We start from the raw sequence: 25709 nt of genomic DNA on the forward strand, positions 1-25709 counted from the left end.
TGCTGAATGACCCATTTCAGAATCATATGTATTATACTGTTGGATTATAATTATTGATGCATCAATGTGTAGGCCTACATCTCTTTAATGTTGGTAGCTGGTAAAGGTGGAGCTAATTGTGACTACTTTATGTACTTCCGAGTTGGTTAACCTTTAATAATACATCATCTTTATTAGTTGATTTACTTTGTATTAATAATTAAAATCTGCAAAGCAACTACAAAATAAAGTTGTCAAATGAACACAGTGGAGTAAAAGTTTAATACATACAATATAGTGTATATAAATGTAGTGTAGTGGAAGTATTAAGTACCATAAAATGGAAATAGTAAAATAGAAGTACCTCAAATGATATCTTAATATCAATGAGACTTTCTGAATGAGTATGACTTCATGAATCATATTACATTCAGCAGTTCATAAGTGAAATTCATCTGCAACCTTTCAGAAAACTGCCAATGTGACTTTTGGTGTGTTTACGTAATCTTCCGTTTGGGCTCTCTGGCTTTCCGTAGAGAGGTGGAGTAGTGACGTGATCAAATATTGTCATTGCGGACTTCCTGAACAAACAAAACAAATGACAGCTGACCACCATAAGGGGCTACGGCCTCATGTCACTCGACGAGTGGAAATCTTTTGATAATGTGAACAAAAATACGGGAAACGTGTAGCCGCTGGTGAATAGATAACTAAGGAGAAAGACGTAACGTAACGGGCTAACAGCTAGCTACGCGTTAAGCTTTAGCTTAGCTTAGCTTTGGTAAAGCGTCTTCAGATGTAACATTAACGTGGAAGTTAGTTTAATCTGCAGGGGCTGATTTAGTTTTCCAAAAATATATCATCTGGATATTATGCTAGTGTTTGCCTTGCTATCCTCCGCCAGCGACTTTTCTCAACGGGCCATTCAAGAGTGTTTTGTTTACAACCCGTGACAAATGTTTATCTTGACAGCACAGCCAGCCACTAGCTGCTTATCACAGGATAGACCTCGCTAGCTATTCCAGCTAATGGTTGCTGTTTGTGTGGATACGGTTTATGTAGGAGGAGTGTTTGTTGTCAGTTGATCAGCATCGTTTTCACATGTCAGTCAGCTGTTTGTCAGTGTGATCTGAGTTGTGGAAAAAGCTTATGTGAGCAGACACTAAATATGGAGGCAGTAAGACCAAAGAAGACCAAGGCAAAAGCCAGTGGAACATCTCAGGTGATTAAACAAGTCCTTTACTGTCATTCTTCTTCTTTTGGGGGCAGGACAGGTATCTCCAGTCCATCACAGAGCAAGACAGTTATGTACTTCTTCTCACAATTCTAGTATCCAATCCAACACACTTTTATGTATTTAGCAATTGGGAGCAAACTGGAAAATCTCACATTAAGGCCCAGGATCCAAAAAATAAATAAAAAAAGCTTGATTTTAAAAGACAGAGTTAATCGCTGGGACCCTGTGCTGAGACATCTTTTTTTTGCCACATTCATCATAATGTTTGCACTGAAAACTACTGCACAGGCTGAGTTGATAACCAAGGAAAATAGTTTTATTTATTTTTCTCAGATTGTTGTTTTATGTTTTCAGCTGGTCAGGAAGCAGAAGCAGGCAGGGGAAGACAAAAGAGCCACAGCTCCCTCAGCTGTCTGTGATGAGGCCTCCATCTCTGGCTTCACTGACATCCCCCTCAGTCTGCCATATGAGGAGCCAGTGGAGGAGCAGCAGGACCCTGTCCAGCCCCCTGAGACCACAGCACAGCCATCAGATCTGCCCTCTGAGAAACCGCAGATCTCCTCATCGCATACTTTATCCACATCAGTGTTAGATAAGACTTTACAGTCATCTCTGCCATCACAGGATACAGTGCATCTGACAGAGACAAAAGATGAGGAAGAGGAGGATGGTGGAGAGGCAGCTCCCGGGGGTGAACTTAAAGGTGCAGCACAGACCCCTGAGTTGGGAAAAGACACACTGTCGTGGAATCCGCCTTGTGTTTCAACTCAGTTTCAGATCCCAAAAGCCCCGAGTGCCCCTGCACTGTACCCCTCTCTTCCAACACTGGAGGAGGGCCCCGTAATGCAGCTCTGTGAGGAAGCTGTGAAAAGTAGGCAAAAGGGACCTGCAGTGTTGGCACTTCCTGAGCAAGATTCTTCCCCTCCAAGTTTGCAGCCTGTGGAGTCCGTAGCTGAACTTTCTGGGAGCAACCTCTACCCAGAATTACCCAAGACAGCTCCAGAAATTCAGGTAATCTCATACACCAAGAGATAACATTAAGTTAGATATACAAGTACAGTTGTTGGGTTTTTCAAATGGAAAATCACTGAATGGGTTTAATTACAGTGTTAATTATACATACTGGTACATTTTATTTGTTGTCGAACAACTCAGTATTGAAATGTTGTCAATGTCTTTCCCCTGAAACAATACGACAACATCTAAAAGTGAGTGCATTATAATTTGACTCAAGGTTCCTAAAAGATTGAGAATGTATTGGTGGTGGAAAAATAATATTCAGAAGCTAACTTTTCTAATACAATTGCACATGAATTCACCATTTCCACAGACGTTTCAATCTATTCAACTGAAAATCCACACAATTTATTAACATGAAAATAGCTAACTGTTGTATGGTTATTGTATTGTGACGATATAAGGTGAATTTATGTTTCCTGCTTTTAAACTGCAACTTATCAGACCGTTCTAGCTGTGTGAACAATAATTGCCGCTACCTGTTTGGTCACGGTATCCACATTATAAGTGATTTTTTTTTTTCTCTAAAGAATTTGTCATCCCTTTACATTAGGTATATGTATTTGGTCAATATAATGTGATATTTGATTTTGTCCCAGATAATAACATAGATATTATGTAACTAAAATCATTGTATCCTTACATATACACATGCATTAACATATGAGATAACCTTTCTCACCTGATGTTTGTTTTTTTCTGCAGCCATTCTCACAGGAGCAGCTGAGTGTGTGGGAGCCCGGCGGAGGTTTGCAAGTTTGGTTAGAGGGTGTTGAAGTGTGTGCAGCCCAGTTCTGCGCTCTAGCCCGGCAGGAGAACCATGAACTGACGGAACTGCTCCAGAACTACTGGCGCTGTCGTAGACAGCTGACCCAGTCACACACACAGTTACATACACAGTCTTCTGACTGCAAGAGCACACAGAATCGTCTCTGGAGCTTCAAAGATGAACAGCTTACACTTCAGGTGTGGTGGTTAAAACAAAAAGCAGAAATATAGTGTGGATAGAAAACTATTAACTAAAATCTTCTGCTGTAAGGACACTTTTAATTTTTAATTTCTTCCTGACAGGGTGTATGTGCAGATCAATCAAAGGTGTGTGGGTACCATCGCTTCCAGCAGGCAGAGTTCAGTCAGAGTGTGCTGGCTGAGCTCAGGAGAATGTTTGAAGCTCGCAGTGAGCTGCTCCATCAGAAGGTGGCGCTACATGCGTACACTGCTCTGCTGTCACGCCTCCAGGTGGAATCATATTTGTATCGTCTACTAAAAGGTTAGAGACTTATACATTCTACTTGCCTTGAAGTGGCCATAATATCCCTGTTAAAAACTATAATATAATAAAAATACTAATGTTAAGTACATACCCTTACATCAGCTTTGTGTTTGTTTTTGTGATCAGATTATTCTGGCAGCAAAACCCAGCCTTGTTCTCTCCAACCCTTGAAAGAGGCCGTCAGTGTCCTGTTTAGCTTCACACGTAGAGTCTTGGATGACACACAGTTCCAGACAGACATCCATCACTGGCTGGAGAGATTGGTACACACACATAAACACACACACAAACACACTGTGCCACTTTTCTTACTCCCAAGTTTCATTGGTTGAGGTTTTTTGGTGTTGTGTTTCCTCACTTGGTTCTGGGCCACTCTCCAGGTGGCAGTCCTGCTGCATGTTGGAGGGTCAGGAGAGCACCTGTACCTGCTGTGCCATCTTCTGTGCTGTCCCGCCGGGGTGGGCAAGTGGGCCGCACCCTTTCTTCAGGTTAGTTAGGGACACTGCCGTTTTTAATTTATTGCTGTCATGTCAATGGTTATACATACTGACTGGAGTTGTCTTGCCAATTTCTGCTTCAGATCCAAGTTTGGAGGAACACCTGTGGAGTACAGCACTTTATGCAAGCTCTGGCCATCCTAATGTCCCCTGCAAGGTAAATACCGGAGCCCCTTTAGCAATTTCTTACTTTCTTATTTCAAATATTTTTTATTAAAAGCATTTGTGCATAAGTCTTGACATTTCTATGCAATATGGAACTGCTTCAATTTTTACAAATATTTTACAAGCTAAGTACAGATTAATGAAGAATGGAAAAGAAGAAGAAAGGGAAGAAGGAAAAAAATATATATATATAACTCCAGTCTAACTACCCGTTAACCCGCCCATCCAGCACTACTTGTGATTTTTGTGGTCAGTTTGTATGTTGATCGAGGTACAAAATAATAGGGGACCATATGTTTGAAAATTCTTCCCGTTTATCCTACAAGATAAACTTAACTTTCTAGGCGCAATGTGTCTGTTAATTCTGAAATCCACAGTTTCACTGGCGGAACTTCAGCTTTTTTCCAGAATTCCAGAAGCCACTATTAGTCCATAAGAGACAAAGTGTTGTTGAGAAGCAGTTGGTTTATTAGTTTATTAGATGCCTCAGAAAATCCCCAAATTATCATTCTAAAGTCTGGCTCCAGTGAGGATTTTAGAATATTGGAGAAGATTCTGAATAATCTGGGCAAAATGCAAACTGTGGGTTAAAGTGGCGTCATTTATTGCGGAGAGGGGAAGCATTGAGAAATATTTTGTTTTGAGAAGTATAGCAGCCTGTGCAGCACTTTAAATTGTATTTAGACAGCATCTGGCATTTATAGAGCAAGTGTAAACATATTGTAAATGTTTGACCCATATTTCATTGGAAATTTGTTGACCCAGCGTCACTCCCAGGCACGCTTGTAAACCTCAGGTGAAGGGGCGGTTATGTTCTGAAGGACATTGTAAAGGAAGGATATCAGCTTCTCTGAGTCTAGCTGCCTGTTCAACCATTCCTCAAGTTCGTTCAATTACTCTTTCTTGCCCACTGACTATGGACTGTACACTCTAGCTTTATGTCTTTGGTTTTTCCTTGAGAGTCCAGGTCATTGTTTCAGGGTAAAAAAAAACAAACTCACATCTCTAACCAGTGTCTTCTGTGTTTTGACTCAGACACCGGTCAGAGTTTCTGGGACATCTGAAGCCATGTGAGAGCCAGAGCTCTGCTGCTTCTGGCCCTGAGTCTGGCAACTGGACACTAGTGGATGAAGGTGGAGAGGAGGTATGTGTAGACTCTAAGGCGATGACTGCATGTTGAGAAAAGAAACAAAACTCCTACATCACTGTTTGAAAACAAATAATTATCTAAAAGATTAGGCTAAATTAATACACTATGTTGCAGAGAAACCACTTTGTTTTGGGAAGCTTTTAAGAAACAGTCTTTTTCAAAACAGTAGCATAACACATAAGATACTGTAATTTCATTTTTGTGTATATTTTTTTTGTGTTGTGTGTATTTTTAAAACTTACTTTAAAAAAACTGTTATTACCATTTTATATATATATATATATATATATATATATATATATATATAAATGTAAGCAGCCTCCACTTTGCATCCCGCGTTAAAACTGTTTCAGCAGTTTCAACAAGTGTAAAATAGAGACTGTCATGACTAATTTTGTTAAGAGTCCAGTATGTGATCATTTATCCTCTAACTGCATTGTCCTTCTCTGTGTTAAGGATGAGGAGCCAGAGAGCAGCTGGTTGCTGCTCTGTGAGGAGGATCTGATCTCCCTGCTGACCCAGTTCCCGTTCCAGCAGCTCTATTCACACATGCTGGGGATGAGCAAGCAGGGTATGTCTGTCTGTCTGTCTGTCTGTCTGTCTGCCTGTCTGCCTGTGTGCCTGTCTGCCTGTCTGAGTATACAGGGGCCTCATGTGAGGAGGCCCCACAAAGATTCTGAAATTAATAGCCATGGATGAGAGGGGCACATAGTGAATTCCTATGTACAGGGTCCAGAAACTCTGTGCTCCCCCCTGTTTGTATCACTCACTTTATGAACTGACAAAGCATTTCCTTCCAGGTGTATATGAACCCCAGGTCAGTTCCAGTCAGAAGATGATGCGTGTTTTTGCTTTTGCCTCCTCGCTCATCGAAATTCTCACTCTTGGACTGCAAACCTACAACAGGGCACGATACAGACAGCTAGTTAAACGTATAGGACACATCATACGGTCAGTGCACCAGTAATATACAGTAAAACTATACAAATATACAGTATATAACATTTATTATTCATAATGTTGTCTTCTCTCTTTTTCCTCAGAATGACAGTGTGTTACGTCAGTGATCACTGGGCCCAATATGTGAGTGTAAATGGGGCTGGTGGATCAAGCTCTCATGGACACTCTCTGTCTTTGGACAAACTGCAGTTGGAATATGACAATCTCTTCCTCAGAGCTGTTTTACATGTTCTAAGAAACAAAAGGTGAGCAATTGGCCTTAAGTTTTTATTTTAACTGGAAATTATTTATTTTATGAGCTTCACATTTATTTTCTGTGGTCGTCTCTTATAGGTTGGGCATTTGGTTGTTTATGTCCGAGATGCCGTATGGGACTCTGTCCAGCTCTATGCTGTGGCGGGTCCTTTATGTTATGCAGTGTGCAGAGACGGCAGGACTGGAAACACTGGGCTCTGCTAGTGACACACGCTCCTGCATTCAGGCTCTTAGAGGTACCATTATACGCTCCTAACGTGCACCGACATTAGCATGGGCATTGTAGTAATGCTTAGATGTGGCCCCTCAGCATCATCTATCTTAAACACAATTTTGTATCACACAAGTTAAGTTAAAAACATTTGAATTAAACTTTTTTCAAACTACTTAAACTCAATTTCTAATACATATAGCATATCTATTACATCAGGATTTTAAAACCAGCTTCAAAAATGTGTGTTCTATTAATCTTCCCAGTCTGATGTTGACATTTGATTGAATGTGCCAGACACAGAGCACCAGGACAGGTTTGAGCACTGGCTGTGTGAAGTGAACAGCTCTGATGGCATCTCCCTCCTCACCGCACTGGCACACATGGCCACACCGACTCAGCACGCTGACCCCGCATTCATCACAACCATAACTCTGCTGATGTACCAGGTATGAAAAGGAGATGCAGAGGTAAAATACTAGAAGATGCATGTACAAAATAAAGACGTATCGTAATTTAGATGTCCTACAAAGCTACTGCATTACTTAGATACTATATATACTGTAGACTACATCAAATAAAACACTGTTTTTTTTCATATATAGAACCAAAAGTAAATAAAGTAAAAATAGGAGGGTGGCATGGCATTGAGAAAACAAGGATGTATAAGACTGGTAAAAGATTCATCACCCTGGTTCCCTTGGTTAGAAAACATACAGTGTGTATCTCATTCTTTGACATCTCTTTTGTTATTTTTGCTCCAGGTGTCTTATGTGAGTGTGTCTACCAGAGAAACGTACTCTAAAGTGGGGAGGGAGTTGCTGGCTACCATAGCAACAGCCCATCCCCACGTTATCTCTGTGCTCTTGGAGAGACTGAGAGAGACCATACAAAGTGTGGGAATGGTTGGTATTGCTATGCTATTAAGACTTAACTGCATGTAGTTGACTACATTGAGAGGAAAATATCTTATTTGGCATGCAGCTCAAACTCATGCCTTTTTGTTTCGTCTGTATAAACATTTGTGTGAATGTGTGTGTTAGGTGGCTTTGTACTTGTGCAAAGAGCTGCCTCTGAGTCTGTGGCGGCCACGGCCAGAGGAAATATGTGTGATTGGAGCCTGGCTGCTCCAGCATCCTCTGTCTGCCGTCGAGAACCGGCTGGCTTGCGTTATACTGGAGGGTCTTAACTGGGGTTACACACAGGTAGTCACTGATTCATTAAATATGTTGTGTCCAGATGTCTTGAGTATGGTTGTGGGTTTGTAGTTCAACCTGTTTCCTCTTGCAGGATGGCTCCTTGGCCTTGTTGTCATCTCTCCACAGTGAAGTGGCCCTGCTGGTGGCTGAAGCCTATCAAAAGTACCTAACTGACAAACCGTACAGTGGCCTCATATCAGAGGGAATCAAACAGGTGACACACCCACTCTTTGCTCACAGACGTTTAGTGTGAACCACCATGGCTAGTTTGTCCATCTTTCTCTCTCTTACCTCCTCCCTTCAGGTGTCTTACCTTGCCAGTGTCCTTCGTTTGGGCGTATCTCCTGAAGCATCCTTTAGTCAATGGGCTTGGCAACTGTTGCTAAGGCTGAAGCTCCATGGCAATTCCCAGAACCCTAAAGGAGCCTGGTCGGTCCCTGCTTTATCGTCCAACCCACCTCCAGAGCTTACACACACTCCCAGCATGCACTCTGTTATCAGGGCTGTAAAAGCTGGCATTCCTATTGGATGCTACCTGTCCATTGCCATGACAACAGTGGGGCATAGGTTTGTACTCACTTACCCAAAGCCTGATATGTAGCATTTGAATGAAATTAATCTCTAATCTCCTGTGTTTTCCGTTCTGTGTTTTTGTTCTAGTCTAGAACACTTTTGTACCGATGGAGTCGGGTTGTTGAAGAGTCTGATTCAGTCTCGCCACCTGAGAGCTGCTGTGCATCTTCTGGACAACATCCTACCCCCAACCTACCCTCTCAGCTTCTACCTGCTCAACAACCCTCAGTAAGAAAGATGCATCCTTACATACACACAGCCCATAAAAGATATTTATTGTACTAGCTACTGTATCTTCAATGCTTATTTTTGCCTCTACTGTGGTCCCTCTGTTTATGCCAGGTTTGTAAGTTGTATCCAGTTGTTCTTGCAGTACGACAGCGTGTGTCCTCAAGGTGTGACACAGCAGGTCACTCACCGGGTGGCACCACTCCTCACAGGAACCATCTATGGAGACAATGTCCGACTGCTGAACAGTGTCATTCAGGTTTGGCTCAGCAAGCTTTTATCGTATTTCGGTTCTTCGGCCATCACAGAAAATTGTTAACATTCCAGGATTCTTATAATGGTTTGAAAAAGGCTGGCAAATAACCATGTGTGTGTTTTATCTTCCAGAGTCATGTGGTGGAGAGCTCACAACCCGGTCGTGTCGGTGCTGCTGCGGTGCTGGAGTTTTGGGTGGGGATTTTGACTCAGCAGAACCTGTGGTACCGGGACAAAACAGTCCTGTTCCTCATGGATCAGATCTGCTGTGCAGCATTCACACGGCATCAGGAGGACTGTGTGCAGAAACTTCTGTACCAACAGCATAAGGTATTTACTCAGTCGTGTTAGAGGTTTGCATTATTTAGGGACATTTTAAGGTCTCACAGGTGCAGATGCTGAATTTAGCACTGCAAACTGCCTTCAGTAACAGTATGAAGATAAATATTACATTAAAATTAATGGGTCGCATATTACAGCAAGAGCTTGGTGGTAAGGGTGCTGAGCAATCACTTTAACCCATTAAGCTATGAATGGAAATTGATCTGGTATCATTAGTGAGTATATTGTGAAAGTATAAAGAAGCATGCCAACTACAAAATGTTTCAGGAAAACTTTAGGGAGCTAAGACCCCTGAATAAGGCTGAACAAGCACAGTGACACCAGCAATAACTGTAAAGTTTTCCATTTTCATTCCTCATGCAGAATGCCTTGGGTTACCATGGAGATCGGGGTCTGCTCTCCTCTCTGGTTGGTTGGATTGCTGGAAATGCCACACCCTCTTTCATAGAGGGCCAATCCCTGAGTGCGGAGGTAAGGGTCTCCAAAGTACCAATAGTACGTGCAACTACTCTTGATCATATAAGTAAAGTTCTCAGTCCTGACAGGTGTTGTCTGTCTGTGTGTTTGTAGGTCTGGTTCGCCTGGCTGGTGCTGAATATGGAGAGCGTGTTTGAGGAGGATTCTCAGCTGAGACGCTGTGTTGAGAATGAGCTCCTGTCAGAGCCCAACATTTCCCCAGAACAAGCCTTAAAGGTATACAATCACATATGCAAGAAGTTATACATTGTTGGAGGTGGAAATATTGGGATTGCTTCAGCAAGCGTTCAGTATCACTTGGCATTGACAATTTACAAGACATTTCACAATACAGGACACAGTGGAGGACAAAATGCCCCACTTTTCACTGTAGGACATTTGACTAAACATATAGAGTCCTTGGAAAAGTCAAAGGGCAGTGACATGGTGTTTAGCAGCCTGGTCTACTGCTGGTTCATAATCCTACGTGCTGTATGTAGATGGTGTTAACCGTGTGTCTGTGTCTGAGCTAGAAGGCGCAGCAGAAGCTGAAGTTGCCAGTAGCACCATCTCTGCAGCGGCTGCAGGTGTACCGCTGGGCGTGTCAGGCCTTAGCCACACCTCCTGACCACCCCATCCTTCCCCTGGTCTGGCAGAAGTTCCTACAGCTCTACCTTAGACAACCAGGACCTGAGTATGGGTATGATACACACACACACACACACACACACACACACACACACACACACACACACACACACACACACACACACACACACACACACACACACACACACACACACACACACACACACACACACACACACACACAGAGTTCTATCCCTAGCCAGAGAAACCAGGAATTAAGCAGAATCCATGTGAAGAACACATGTCTCTTTCTGTATGTTTCCTCCACCAGGCTGGTTGCAGGTGGATGCATCGGCCGAAGGTTCTTCCAGGGCTCTTCTCAGGCCGCTTTACTCAGAGACCTGAGACAGAGAATACAGGAGGTGTCGGACTTCCACCATGCTGCCAGCCAGGCCCTCAGGGTGCCCCCAACACACACACCTTCATCAGACAGCCAGGGCGACGAAAGCCCCGACAGTCCCCGTCCCCCTTACCTCACTTCTCCTCAGCTACACACAGAGCTGGTCAGGTAGGTCACTCAAATACATTCCTTCCTGTTGTTTGGCAGGTAGTAGCAGCCGTTCCTGTGTTATAACAGGCTCTCCGATCTCCGCTGATTGGTTCCCTACAGGTTGTTTGGTGTATTTGCTGTGTGGTTGGATGATGAGACTCTGCAGAAGCAGGAAGTGTACCTGCCCTCTCTTCCTCCCGACTATGAACCACACAGACTGGCACAGGTCATGCAGCGGCAGCAGGTGGGTTTGTCTTTATGTGTGTTTACATTTATGAATGAAAAACACGTGGTACAGTGGTTGTAACAGGTTAGGCAAATCTCGTTGTGGAGTTTGAAATTGTGTTGTCATGTTTTGCTGTAGGAACTGTGGCTCGAGTATGTGGACCAGGAGCGTCTGCAGTATGATGAGAGAGAGGTTCTGTCTCTGTGGGAAAAGGTGCAGAGTGAGCCAATCTTCTTGCAAGCCCAAAACCCCGGCTTCACTGACTACACCAGCCTCAACAATGGTACAGAGCCAAAATTGATACTCTAGACATGCAGTGGAAAACTCAGGTTTTGTCTTAGTAGCTACTAGTTTTAATGTTGTCCTTTGTGTCTCTCTGTGTGCAGCAAGGGAGCGTATCCTGTCCAACCTGCAGAAGCATCCAGCTCCCCGTCCAGCTCCAAAGCTGCAGCAGCAGAAGGCTCCAGTAGCTGAAGTCCCCACCGCCTGCCTCACTGACTCTAAAGCTGCTGCTGGACTGCTGCAGCAGGACCTCAGCATCCTGCAGGACCAGGCCAGGTACATGGAGGTCACACACACATTATAACATTTCCACATCATCAGTGGCACACAGAAAGGTGCTCACTCGGGTTTGTACTCATACAAACGCCACACATCAAAACATATACAAAGCTACGGACTAATTACGAAATACTTGTTGTTTATCTCGGTGTCAGGATTGCAGTGGCACGCGAAGCCCAGCAGGTGGCGATGGAGCAAGAGCTGCTGGAGAGCCTTCCTCTGCTGTATAAGAACCAACCAGAGCAAGTCACCATGGCCCTGGAGTGTAAAGGGAAGGGTGGGCAGCCATGCCAGGGACCCGCAAACATCACTGTCACAGTACGATCACTAAAACTGCATACCAGCCATATTTTTTTACATTTTCTTTGCAGTAATATATAATAATGTGTTTGTGTTCTCTCTGTAACCGTGTAGTGTGAGCGTGTCCAGAGACAGGATGCAGTGCAGACTCAGATAACGTCACTACGCAGGGATGTCAAGAAGCTTCAAGCTGACGCCATGGCTCCTCCACCTGAAAGCCTGGCCCAGGCTGCTGTCCACACTGAGAACTTTATCACGTCAGTACAAACAGATGGTGCTACCGAAAATAAAATATGAACTAAATCACAATAAATATAAGTTTGGAAAGAAAGGGAATAGTTTTTTTTCTATTTATTAACATAGGCCTGTTTTGACTAATGCATTTTTATGTTTTCAGGGCTCTGGTGAATATGTATAAAGCACAGAAATCTCCAGCAGTGCAGCATGTTGGCGTGTCTGCCTTCTACCAGGTGGTCTCCTTTGTGTGTGAAGACACACTGCGACATCCCCCCACACGCCAGTACTTTTCCTCATGTGTGGAGATACTGGGACAGGTGCGCATACACATACATAGCAGTATTGTTTAGCTTTATTTGGAATGCCCAAATAAAGTTAACTGAGTAAATATATAAAATTGTCAACCCTACTTGAATCAGAAACACTGCTGCTCACAGCTGTGATTGATTGATTGATTGATTGATTGATTGATTGATAAAAGGGGCAGGTTCACTTTCTCGTTACACTCTATGTAAACTCCTTAAAGGGGTAATAGAATGATTATATAGGGTATTTCACACTGTTCCTTAAGGTCTCCTAATGGGGTATTTAACATTGGTTGGGCTGAAAATGGCCCAGGTGCTATTTTTTTTGGCCCTTATGCATCCCTGTGTAATGGCTCTATTTGGAAAAACAGCTTTTCTTCCAAATATGGTATGCTCATGAATATTTAGATGAGCTGCGTGCTGATTGGTTGAGCGAATCTCCATACACACACATTAGAGACGCACGCTGATTGGTTGAGCGAATCCCCATACACACATTAGAGAAGCAACAGCAGGTCTCATATAGATACACACACACACAAACACAGGCACACTGTCTGTTACATGCCCAGACAAGCCCAGGCGCAAGCCGCAGCCAAGACAAAATAAAAAAGTTTTGACACTTTCATTATAACTAGTGTTGTTCTAACGTTACTCTTGCGACATAAAAAAACCTCCACCAAAGAATAACAACTCACCTTTTTAGCTAGTAAGCGTGGGGAGAGGAGAGTGAACCCCTGCAAACATGTCCTCTGCCAGTGCCTCTGCAGCGCTGCTTTAGAGCCACAACTCCCTCTCGTCCGATATACTCGTTCTAAACACTTTTCTCTGCGCCAGTAGGCTATTCCGTTGTACAGTCTGGAACACTGCATTTACGACCGTGGTTCTTTTTCAATATCCTTGCAAAACCTCCAAACTTTCTTCTTTTCTAAAGTACACAGCGCAGCTCGTGTGGGAGATCCTGACAGAGCTCCAGCTCAGCGGGTCTGTGAAGGGGGAGAGGCCGACAGGGAAGGCAGCAAACCCGGCCGGCAGCCGCCGCCTGTCCTGGCAGATTGTGGAGCTCGTAAAGTCCGACACTGTCTTACCAAATATGCAATTAGCCATAAATTTTCATAAAACGGCCCATATTTGAGCTTACATAGTTGATTTCTCGCATAAAAAAGTCTCAGAAGTGAATTTTGTAATGGAATAGCAGACATCTGCACGACCTAGATTTAGAAGACTAACTGACCTCAGATCAGTTAGTGGCCTATGTAAATTTTGGGGCGTTACAAAGATAGCAGGTTGAGCCAAATGAGGAGGATTTGAGAAGTTGACATCAACTTTTAGCTTTGTTCAGATTCGCCCGTTTTCAGCAGCAGAGGAAAAAGGTGTCATTGGGATTTTGAGGTTCTATGTATGTCCTATTTACCCACCAAACTGTAATTTTTCAACTATGACAGGGTAAAATCGGTTTTGCATTCTATCACCCCTTTAAAGGAATAAAACATGCTTGAATTGACTTGCATTGTACTCTTGTTTTGTGTCCAGGTGTTTATCCAGGGCAATGCAGAGGAATGTGGTCGTGTGCTGAACACAATCCTGGAGCAGAGGCGTCTTTGCCCGCTCATTTCCCCCTTCTTCACTCCCAATTCAGCACCCAATCAGCTTGTCTTTCTCTACCAAGACGTGGTGACATCCTTACACCTTGACAGTGCTGATGTCATTTTCATGCTGCTTACAAAAGTCAGTTTACACAACACAGTGAAGAAATATAACCTACACTTAAAGCAGTCCAGTTACAGTAACAACCTCTGTTCTGCCTGTCTAGTTTGATTTGTCCCACTGGCTGAATGAAGCCCATCCTGTGTTTTCGGAGAGAACCCGTTTGCTGGAGTTGGTCCACGGAGCTCTCTGCGTCTGCGGTCGAAAACCTGAGCCTGAACTTCTCACACCTTTTCACCTTTTCACCAAACACTGGACTTGGATTTTACGCCACCATTTCCCTGATCACTACAGTGACTGCCTGCGTTTGCTTATGACCAGTAAGTGTGTGTGTGTGTGTGTGTGTGTGTGTGTGTGTGTGTGTGTGTGTGTGTGTGTGTGTGTGTGTGTGTGTGTGTGTGTGTGTGTGTGTGTGTGTGTGTGTGTGTGTGTGTGTGTGTGTGTTGGCTGCCTAACTGAATTTGATAATTCAAGTAATTATTAGTACATGGTAATGCACCTAGGAGCAACTGCTGTTTTCGTCCTCTCGTTGCTCAGTCAATTGATCCATCGAAACAAGAAATAGAATTAATTAATTAACAAAACTAACGTTGAATCATTCCATCAAGCTACTGAATCAGATATGAGTCGACAAATTCTGTGTAAGTGTGTTTATTTGTGCGTTTTATCAAGACAGAATTTAGGTTTATTGTTGTTACTCTGACATAAAATGATTCCAAATGAAGGTACAAATTATCTGCCATAGGATTTATTAGCATTTAGTATAGTATTATTCCAAGAATATTGGATTTAGGTGTTTGATTTACAATTTCTCCAACAAACAAAGGCATTTCTTAACCTTACCAGGCTCCTCAAACCAGTTACTGAGTCCGGAGTGCTGGAAGGTCACTCTGCGAGTGCTGGGCTGCGTGCCTCCGTCCCGCAATACCAAGAGCAAAGATGAACAAGCACGCAGCGCCACCGACATCTCCGGCCGAGCTGTCGGACCCGCAGCTTCTCCCTACAGAGCCCCCATCAGCCTTTCCCCTCAGCAGGTAACTAATGCTGGTGTTGTTGTTTAAAGATTCTTGCAAAAATATCATCCTATCTGTCTCACTAAACTGTGTGATGAATAAACATTCATTATTTTTCCAACGACACTGTGTGATTTAATTGGTTTCCAACAGGTGGATGAGACAGTTGATTGGTTGAGTGATTTCTTCCTGCGGAGTCGTCTCAGTAAACCAGACCTCCGCAGTTTTGGCCTGTACTCAGCCTGGCGTCCTTACATTAATGAGGTTGTTTCCTTCTGGGACCATTTGATTGGTTGTCTAATTAACGTACAGCTCAGCAGCTGTGCCAGAGAGAAAGGTAACTGCCTAATGTCAGCACATGTTGAGGACAGTAATATTTGGGATCAGTAAAACAATACAGCTAATTTGTGCATATGCTTTGTTGTTATTTGTCAGTATGAAATAAAAATGTATCTTGCACTCTCACAGCTCTGCTGGACCTGCACACTAAGATTGTGAAGTTATTTAAGCCTTGGATCTTTCCTCTGGACACTGAGGATGGCGGGTAAGCATGGCACACCCTCAGCTCTCGGGCAGTCATTGGTTTTAGATATGTGGGGAACTGTTGTCAGTGAGGAAGATGTGACTAATGTTAATACAGACAGAACAGACTCAAGAGAGGGCAACATATCAAAAAAATTCAAATAGTTTCAGATGTAATCTTTGCCTCTTTTTTTTCCGGGTGAGTGAACCAACAGTGGGAAAAAAAATGTAAATCTCTGAAGCACACTAAACATTACAAAATAACCAACAAACACGACACTGCTCAGAGAAAAAAAGACTATTAAGACATTAGATGTTTACTTCGGAGTTATAAGTCAGCCATGTCACACTAAGGTCTCGTGTGGCCAAAGGTTTGTACTGTGATTCTCCCGGTCGATACAAGGTGAGAGCAGTTTAGTGCTTCCCACTAAGGAAAGGGTAAGGAACATGCAAAACAAAGAGGATGTCAATATCGGTGTCTCTTTGTCTTAGTAACCTCAAGTGCTACCCCTGGCTGGAGACAGACGCGAGTGCGGCAGGATGCCTGGTTGGCCTGTATGCTCAACTCACTGAAACTCTGCATCACAAATTCAGAGGTGGGTACCCAGAGCATTTAAGGACTGCTACTCTTTGTTGTCTGTGTTGTTAAACTATCTTTTATCTTTGTCTGTTTGTATGTTGCAGATCGGCTGCTCCCCGGCCAGAGAGGTACACTGTGGCTGTGTATGATGCAGTACTGTGAGAGCTGCACCTCTCCACGTACACCCGAGTACCTTCTCTACATGTACCATACACACCTCCGCAGCCTGCCCTGGAGACACCTGCACCCCGACACTCAGCTAATGGAGCAGCTCTTCAATGTGAGACACTCTACCTTCCGACTCCTAATCCCTGACCCTCGACACTGCACACTGGTCTAGACATGCATGACACAGGGGAGCTTGTTAATTTGAGACCTCGGTCCTTGGCCCCTAGCTCCTATTATTAGCTTGGATTCTCTGTTCTTTGAAACAAGCTCCTGTCTCTCAAGACCCACATGGATCTACACTCACCTAAAGGATTATTAGGAACACAATATTAATACCGGGTTTGACCCTATCCTATCAATATGGGCCAACATTTCTAAAGAATGCTTCCAGCACCTTGTTGAATAAATGACACAAAGAATTAAGGCAGTTCTGAAGGTAAAAGGGATCCCCCACACCGCTACACCACCACTACCACCACCAGCCTGCCCAGTGGTAAAAAGGCATGACGGATCCATGTTCTCATTCTGTTTACGCCAAATTCTGACTCTACCATCTGAATGTCTCAACAGAAATCGAGACTCATCAGACCAGGCAACATTTTTTCAGTCTTCAACTGTCCAATTTTGGTGAGCTCGTGCAAATTGTAGCCTCATTTTTAGTGGAGATGAGTGGTACCCGGTGGGGTCTTCTGCTGGTGTAGCCCATCCGCCTCAAGGTGTGCGTGAAGTTGTGGCTTCACAAATGCTTTGCTGCATACCTCGGTTGTAAAGATTATTATTTGAGTCAAAGTTGATCCTCTATCAGCTGGAATCACTCGGCCCATTCTCCTCTGACCTCTAGCATCAACAAGGCATTTTGGCCCCCCAGGACTGCAGCATCCTGGAGGTTTTTCCTTTTTCAGACCATTCTTTGTAAACCCTAGAAATGGTTGTGGGTGAAAATCCCAGTAACTGAGCAGATTGTGAAATACTCAGACCAGCCCGTCTGGCACCAACAACCATGCCACGCTCAAAGTTGCTTAGATCACCTTTCTTTCCCATTCTGACATTCAGTTTGGAGTTCAGGAGATTGTTTAAAGACCTGGACCACCCCCTAAATGCATTGAAGCAGTTGCTATGTGATTGGATAGATTAGATAATTTCATTAACGTGAAATTTAACAGGTGTTCCTAATAATCCTTTAGGTGAGTGTATAGAATCTGCACAGATGAAAGCAGTCTCCCAAATTAAATTAGTTACATTTCAATGGATTTATAGTTAGGATATTCTGATTACATTTCAAAATAACTGGATTATCAATTTAGCCATGAATATGCAGCTTACATTAGGTAGAAGTCAAACAGTCAAAAGTAATACATATTCTGAGTACAGTCAGTTGGTAACCAAGAGGTTTGATTTGTTTATAGTTATGTGTTTTGTGTGAGTGGATTTTTGATTATTTTTCTCTTTTTCCTTTGCCTGCAGGTAGAGAGAGGAAGTCCCAAGAGCTGCTTCCTCTTTCTGGGAGAAGTGTTGTGTGAAGTCAACTGGGTCAGCGTCCTAAGTGACCACTTACAAACACCCCCCACCTCTACGACATATCCAACTCTACCAGACACGGGTACTCAGAAGGAGTCACACACCATGTTAGTCTATCTACTATACATGCTAGTTTTTCTGGCAAAGGAGGAACAAATCCTGAGTCAACAGGTAAGTCCAGAATATGTTGGTTTCCCATCACGTTCAGACCTCTTGTACCTTCTTCTTATTTAATTTCCTCCTCAACCTCCAGGATTCCCCTCTACTCAGTCTATTGGTCCAATCCACCTCTCTGCCCTGGCACCAACTGGACCTGTCCTCATACCAGGGCATTCTGGGATATGTCGGCACGCACTACCCTCCGTCTTTGCTGCTCAGTGCTGATTCTGCCCCTCAGCTGCTGCTGAAATCATTACGCAGCGCTGCTGGGCTCCACCCTCGTCCTAATGAAGTTCCACACTGGGTGAGACAATACAAACCTGTTTGTTTTACAACAGCTCAGGCAAGCTTTCAAGCCCAGAAATGTATGACAGAACATACTCACTGATGATTTAGTATACATGTAGTATATCAGACATTTCTTATTAATTGGTTAATTGATGAATTATTATAGAATAATTCAGAACTCCATAAATGAATGAATTCAACTTACACTTACAGCTGAGATTTCATGAGAGTCAATTTGTAAGGTGAAGATATATATATATATATATATATATATATATATCTTCACCTTTATAAATTGATTAAGATGCTAGATACAGTATGACTGCCGGTGCACAGCTGTATTATACAGAGGAGCCCTAATGTTGGAGAATATAAGAATGAATGCATCTCCTACATCAACTCTGCCCCAGGCAGATACACATCTTGTGTAGGAGTGGGAGGCTTGGAACATCCGTTTTAAATTTAGACTTAAACGGTTCATTTTTCTCTGCCAGCTCTGTATCACTCAGCCCAATTACATAAATAATAACACTTAAAACCTTACAGTTACTGCAGCAGGAGCAAGTTTATACACCACATGATAATCTTCCAAAGTAGGATTTTGGCTAAATACAGGACCGCTCTAAGATCCAGCAATGTATTTACTCTTTCATTTTATCAACTCCAATCCTAAAAATTGCCTTGCTGTCAAACATAGCTCATACTGATTATAGCCCAAATATGCATGAAAAGATGTGGAAATTACATACATTCATACTAACATAAAAAAAAATCTGGGGTAAGCTAAACCGCATGTAAACTAGTAACAATAAATAAATAAATGATGCAATGTGTAAATCTTAATTAAGATTAATACCTAAATTGTACTTTTTTATTTAACTGTTTTAGGGGCCGGGAGCTCTTAGTTTGGGGACACATACTCTGAATATCTTTTATAATGCGTACAAAATATTCTAAATGACAAAGTAATAAATATACAGTCATCGGTGACTTTTATAGGTACACCTTGGTAGTACTGGGTTGGACCCCCTTTTGCCTTCAGAACTGCCATAATCCCTAATGGCATGGCTTCAACAAGGTTCTGGAAACATTCCTCTGAGATTTCGGTCCATATTGACATGATAGCACCACACAGTTGCTGCAGATTTGTCAGCTGCACATCCATGATGCACATCTCCTCTTCTGTACCCTAGAGATGGTTGTCTGTGAAAATCCAAGTAGATCAGCAGTTTATGAAATACTCAAACCAACCCTTCAGCCATTAATATCCATGCCACGTCACTTAAATCACCCTTCTTCCCCATTCTGATGCTTGACTTAAACTTCAGCAGATCGTCTTAACTCGTCTACATGACTGAATGCATTGAGTTGTTGCCCCAGGATTAGCTGATTAGATATTTCCGTTTCCAAGCAGTTGAACAGGTGTACCTAATAAAGAGTGTATTCATGTAGGCCGATATTTTTCTGTATAGAATTAATCACACACACAAAACACTATAATCTGTGTTACTTTCCATCTGTCAGGAGGAGACGCTGAAGGCTGCAGCGTATGTGTGCTGGTGTGTGCAGTCTTTGGTGACTCTGGAGCAAGGAGGCAGCATCAGCCTCAGCAGCCTGGAGGCTCAGCTGGAGTCACTTCTAGAGAGCATCGTCACATTCAACCCACCAGGCGAGTCGTCCTCACCGTCCTCCTCAACAACAATATCCACCATCAGTAATAACTTCTTTCATTGGCCTAATCTTGCCACTTCCTCCTTTTTTTTTTTCCCCTCTACAGAGAGGGGTTTGGAGCAGAGGCACATGGCGTTCTGCAGTCTGTTCAGCGAGGCTCTGGCTTTGCTGAATGGAGTTGGAGTCTCAACGGGCGAGGCACTTGCTGCGCATGTGATTACGTGGCTGGACAGGAAGGGGAGGGGTTTTCCTATTCTGCCTCTTCTCACGGCTTGCTCCCGCTGTCTTGCATCAGTACGGCACATGACGCGGATCATGGAGGCATGCATTACAGCGTACTTCAACCACGGTAACCAAAGTTTTATTTAACTGACAATAGCAACTACTTATTTTTGGAAAGCTTGTACTGGTTACAGCTCCCTGTAAGAGGAACGTGCTAAAGCATTCTCTTCTAGTAGATATCTCTGTCCTGTGCATAAACTTACATAAGATAGACATTTGAGTCCAGAGTTTTTGTTTGATTTATTAACTGCCAGCCCCTCTAAGCAATTTGACCTTGCTCTGTGAAAGGTGCTATACAAAATAAACTTTACTTACTTACTTACTCTCCTCATACAAGTCTTAAGTTTACCTTTTTCCCAAAAAGTTGGTTTAGTCCTTTAAATTTCTCCCTTTAATATAGTTTAATTTAATATCGGGGATTCACATGTTGTTGTTTTTTCTTCCACTGTTTTCGTTTCAGCTGAGGAGGAGTCTGTAGGTTGGGGTCCTGTGTTGGCATCGCTGCAGGTGCCTGAGCTCACGGTGGATGACTTCCTCTCTGAGAGCCAATCAGGAGGCAGCTTCCTGACGCTCTTTGCCTTCATCCTGCAGCGCCTCAACTCTGAATACACAGCAGCAAATGAGAGAAGGACTCTGGCTCTAATTAACACATGGACCAACCAGGTCTTTCCCAGGTTTGACCCTCCCACCCCAATCATTATCTTATTCAGTTGCTTGTTATGGCTTTAAAAGTCCATTTAGCATGTGTGCTTTTGTGTGTCCAGTGGTCCAGGTGATGAAGCCAAGCTGTTTCTCTGGTGGCACAAAACGCTGAGCCTGTCAGCGGAGCAGCTGAAGCCGCAGGCAGGCCAGACTGAAGTGTCAGGAGTCGTCATGGGTCTGTTGAGGTTGCAAACCAGGCTGCTTCAGCTGGGAGAAGAAAGACTGAACTCTGGGTTGTTAGGAGCTATCGGCCTGGGGAAGAGGTCTCCCGTCTCTAATAGGTATGCTCACATGCAAAAAAAAACACGATGGAGTAAAATATGAATTCATCATAAACCACCTGTTGATGCATGCCTACTGTACATCAAGGTTCAGGGTGGTGGTACGCAGTCTGGCAGCATTCCTGTCAATCCAGGTGCCATCAGAGACCGAGCTTCGTCTCCAACCCACCAGTGACCTGCAGCTTTCTGCCAAAGCACAGCAAGTATGCAACAAAACTGCAAATACAGTGTTTTCCTTTTCTGGTCTGCAATTATCTCCTAAAAATAACTTGTGTTTCTTTTCTGTGGATGCAGACGTTGGGGGTGTTGGAGGCCATGCCCGGCAATAAGCAGTACGCCGAGTTAGAGGACTCTGTGAATAAAGCTGTCCAGTTCATCCGCTACCCAGGACACTGTCTCCGAGATGGACCCCGACTGCTGGCCCTGTTAGCCAACGTCCTATACCCTGACCTCAGATACCTACACATTATCCGTTAACCATGACTTAACCTGACATACATGCTGGAGATCCGAGAGGATCTTAGTCTTCTGTAGCAAATACAGTGACAGTTAACCTCTGTTCTGCACAGAGGAAATCTTTCTGGAGCACAACGTTTTTAAGTAGTGACACTGAATTGCTGTTGCTATTATATCAGCAAGAGCTACATGTTTTATCAGAGAGGGCTTTGTGTGACAGACGCTGAATGTTCATCAGAGCTCGCTGTGCATTTCTGAAAAATACTTTTTGACAATGAAGAGTCCTAAAACCAGTCAGAGACAAATGTTATGTGCTAACCTCTTATCTTTACTTGCACTTTACTTTCTCTCTTATGTTTATGCCTTGTTGCTTTTTATATAACTTGCCTGTTGGTTTTTAACACATCTGTTCTATTCTTGGTTTGAGAGGAAGTTGCACATATTTATTTAAGCAGAATTCATGAATCAGAATTCAACACAGTTTCACACCTGCATGTAGAATCTTACATAAAAAAATTGAAGGGTCCACAGATTATTTGTAGGAAGTTGAAGTACAGATCTAATAGGCCTATAAGTTTAGAAGTACCTTCTTAAAATGGGGGAAGAGGGGGGGCATACCAGGAAGGCTAAAAGGCAGGGTTCAATGCCTTATACATCTCCCTGAAGTCAGCTGTCAATGCTAGCATCTAGCTATAATCTTGCAATCCTAGATGCTGTACACATACAGATGAATACAGCAGCTGCCTGTATGAAGTGATCATGTTTAGTAACAGAACATTTGCCAGTATTATGTTCATGTACAGCCAAAAGTGCTTTTTGGTGTTTCTGCCAAAGAGATGTTATTTTCATTTGCTCAGCTCCTTAAACCTTCTTGACCATGAACTCTAGTTGTTTCATCTGTCTCCGTTGGGTAGACAAACTATAGCCTGAATAAGTACTAGAAGATACACTAAGCACCACTTACAATGTCCCACACCACTTGGCTTCCTTATAAAGTAGTGTGTGCAATGTAATACAAATTACAGATGACATTGGTATAACTAAGACGTCATCCTCGTTGGAACTAGTATAACTGGACTTATACACACAGCCGTGTTGGTCATTTGAGAACAAAGGCAGATTGTAATTCACATTTATCAGACCTCCACAATACTATACATCCACCACTTTTCACATTTCACCCTTGTCAGTTCACCACTTCTGTTGCTCTGTGCCATTTCAATAATAATTGTGCTGCACTTCTGCTCACCTTATTGCCTGTGTTATGTTTTGACTTTCTTGTTTATGAGTCAGTGATCAGGAATGGGTCCGTAGGGCTGCTGGAGGAGGGAGCTACTGAGCTGGGCTGCACAAAGGAGACAAGGCTATGGAAGTATATAAATGGAAGTGAATATCTCATAACTCAACTCTGTGATCGGGGACCATACTGTATGTAGTACATGGAAGCCTCTGAGAGCAGGAAGACTGATCTGAACTCCCTGGACAGGTCACGTGGAGGGACACGTAACCGCTTCATGAATCCAGCTGTAAAGAACTAGTGAGAGAGACAAAAAGATCTGGACAGCAATACAGGACACATTGTGCAACCTCTCCAACAAAACTGGCCTGCAATCTGCATTCTCCATGCATAACGCTGCTGAAGGTCAAACTGAAATTAAAGCTTCCTTGTCTAAGAAGCCTGTTATGACAAGTGTGTATTGTGTCTTAGTAATTTACTTGTCATCCGCATCCTGTTCTTTCTGTGCGACGGTACAGTACATGTCCCCAGTTGGGAAAAAATTGTTCAGGTTTGTGTCTTTAAATTGAGCTGTGCGCACACAAAGATCCAGCGTCCTCATTTAACACCACCACGTCTGTCTGGGAAAAAAAAAAAACTCTCTTCAGGCAACAGTGGTCTCTATGGTTACAGGAAGGGTAGAAGTGAGAGAGGAGGTGGTAAGGACGGGGTGTTCTGAGGCTATGAGAGAGGCGGTGGGAGATGCTTACAGACGCTCATCATCGCTGCCTCGTCCTCGCACTCCAAAACAGCCTCCGGTGTATTCTGTGAGCCCCTCGCCTGTCGCTTCTCGCCATCTAATCGACCTTCTGATCTCGCGTCTTTTAGCTCAGGTGGTGGAGTACGCTGGAGCAGTCGATATTTATGTGACAGCTTGTTCTCAAACATGAGCCTCATCCCATGTTCCCTCTCTCTCTCTCTCACACACACACATACTATACATACAGTATCCACATGCTCAGGGGACCCATTGATAATACTGATTCTATTTTATTAATGGCATACACATCACTGTCTAGCAGATTACTGTGACACCATGGAAACCCAGCATCAGGTCAGGGATAGTTGTTCCTAGACTATTTGAGTGCACACTCAGCAGTCAGAGCAGCACGTGGTGGATCAGCCCTCCTCAGTCATCATTGGCTTCAGACACAAAACAAACCCACTGTGCAGACTGCAGAAATGTGATTATATGATGTGAAATCTGACAAGTAATGCTAAAACTGTTGACAGTAATGAGTAAGCTTATAGTATAATCATGTGTACTGTACACTTGGCACAGTAAGGTGCAGATTTCCATCAGTGCATGGCAGTTGATTTCAACATGTCCCAGTGTCCATCACAGGCTGAACAGAGGACCCTGCATGACCAGTTGCTCAGTTGGGGCAGCTGCACTGGCCTGAAGTCCCTCCCTGCTGCCAAAACACACACTCAGCTGGACACACAGGAATGTCTCTCTATGTGCTCTTGCATTGTTTTGAATGTTTAGTGTCTGTGAGTAGGCCTACATTCATATGTGTGAGAGCAAGTGTGTATTTGTGTGTGTCAGACAGGCTCCTCCAATTGAGACACCCACTTTTCTAGCACCTCCTCGCCAGTCCTGGTGGGGAGTGATGACTCAAGCTTAAATGAGTCTTTTTTCTTTCTTTCTCTCGCTCTCTCTCGCATTAACCCAGCAAAGCACAAAGCACTTCGCCCGCTAAGGGTACCTACTTATTGATAAAAGTCATTAATGATGACTCAGACCTCCTCCGGTGGTGTACTAAGTGTGATTTCTGCTTGTTGGTCTGCTCTGGACTGACAAGAGTGGTAAAGTCAATGTTTGGCCTTCAGGATATAATCTGCATTTAGTTTGTTGCAAGAACTAAATATCCCTACAATGAATGATGAGAAAAACTTACAGGACCTTTTGAAGAAGTTAATGTTGGTCTCGATTGTGGGACAGATAAAGAGGTTGAGGTGTAAATTAGGGGCAGATCAAGGCTGCATTACCAACCAGTCAAACTGCCTCAGGGTCCCATAGCTTCAGCCTGGTTTCTTACAATTTAATAGAATATTTATTTGGGAATTAAGCACTACTAAATAAGTAATATCAGTAAACATGATAAGGTCTTAAGGCGGATCCTGGAAAGGGGTTAATGATGTCAATTTGAAAGTTTAGAGTTAGGGAAGGATGTTTTCAGTGCCAGAGTATCTCACAGCATCCCTGGGTTTGATCGTGGGATTACTGTTCAGTTGGGGGGAGGGCTTGTATAAGGTCGAGACTTGAATCAAGGGCATGCTGGGTTATTTTGGGGGCACTGTGTAAGTTTAGAGTTAAAGAAAGGGTTAAAGTTGGGGTTAAGTTTAGGGTTTGGTGTTGGGGGAAGTAATACATACACCGTGAGTCTTTACAAAAACAGAAGATCAAAATGCGTGTGTCATCAAGTGACTCAGTAGTGTAATACCAACTCAACCCAGACACGACTACACGATCACGCACCAATTTTTTTATCAGGTGATTGTTTTCTGTCAACTATCGG

At 43.3% G+C, this 25709-nt stretch overlaps 1 protein-coding gene across 1 annotated transcript; it reads left to right on the forward strand.

Annotated features, from left to right (window-relative positions):
* The first annotated feature begins 525 nt into the window (after positions 1-525).
* On the forward strand, positions 526-23606 carry epg5 (ectopic P-granules autophagy protein 5 homolog (C. elegans)). Its single transcript, XM_039803282.1, has 45 exons — positions 526-1201; positions 1571-2227; positions 2939-3199; positions 3305-3503; positions 3633-3769; positions 3887-3994; positions 4087-4160; positions 5204-5312; positions 5775-5889; positions 6119-6269; positions 6362-6523; positions 6612-6769; positions 7042-7193; positions 7509-7649; positions 7788-7949; positions 8035-8157; positions 8248-8510; positions 8604-8744; positions 8859-9003; positions 9132-9329; positions 9705-9812; positions 9912-10034; positions 10331-10497; positions 10717-10953; positions 11056-11179; positions 11300-11444; positions 11548-11719; positions 11878-12040; positions 12137-12279; positions 12420-12576; positions 14098-14292; positions 14378-14591; positions 15118-15305; positions 15438-15621; positions 15753-15828; positions 16299-16402; positions 16491-16666; positions 18019-18243; positions 18326-18535; positions 20044-20188; positions 20297-20539; positions 20933-21146; positions 21237-21455; positions 21544-21658; positions 21750-23606. The coding sequence occupies exons 1-45, from the start codon at positions 1148-1150 to the stop codon at positions 21930-21932; spliced, it is 7740 nt and encodes a 2579-aa protein (XP_039659216.1). The 5' UTR covers positions 526-1147; the 3' UTR covers positions 21933-23606.
* The last annotated feature ends 2103 nt before the right edge of the window (positions 23607-25709 follow it).

The sequence above is a fragment of the Perca fluviatilis genome, chromosome 6 (assembly GCF_010015445.1).
Source record: "Perca fluviatilis chromosome 6, GENO_Pfluv_1.0, whole genome shotgun sequence".
NCBI lineage: Eukaryota > Metazoa > Chordata > Actinopteri > Perciformes > Percidae > Perca > Perca fluviatilis.

Excerpts from the sequence above, each read along its gene's own strand:
- epg5 (XM_039803282.1), top strand. The coding sequence starts at position 1,148 with ATGGAGGCAGTAAGACCAAAGAAGACCAAGGCAAAAGCCAGTGGAACA. Across the intron at positions 14,293-14,377 it reads TTTTCATGCTGCTTACAAAA|TTTGATTTGTCCCACTGGCT; the intron begins GTCAGTTTACAC and ends CTGCCTGTCTAG. Across the intron at positions 15,829-16,298 it reads CTGGACACTGAGGATGGCGG|TAACCTCAAGTGCTACCCCT; the intron begins GTAAGCATGGCA and ends TCTTTGTCTTAG.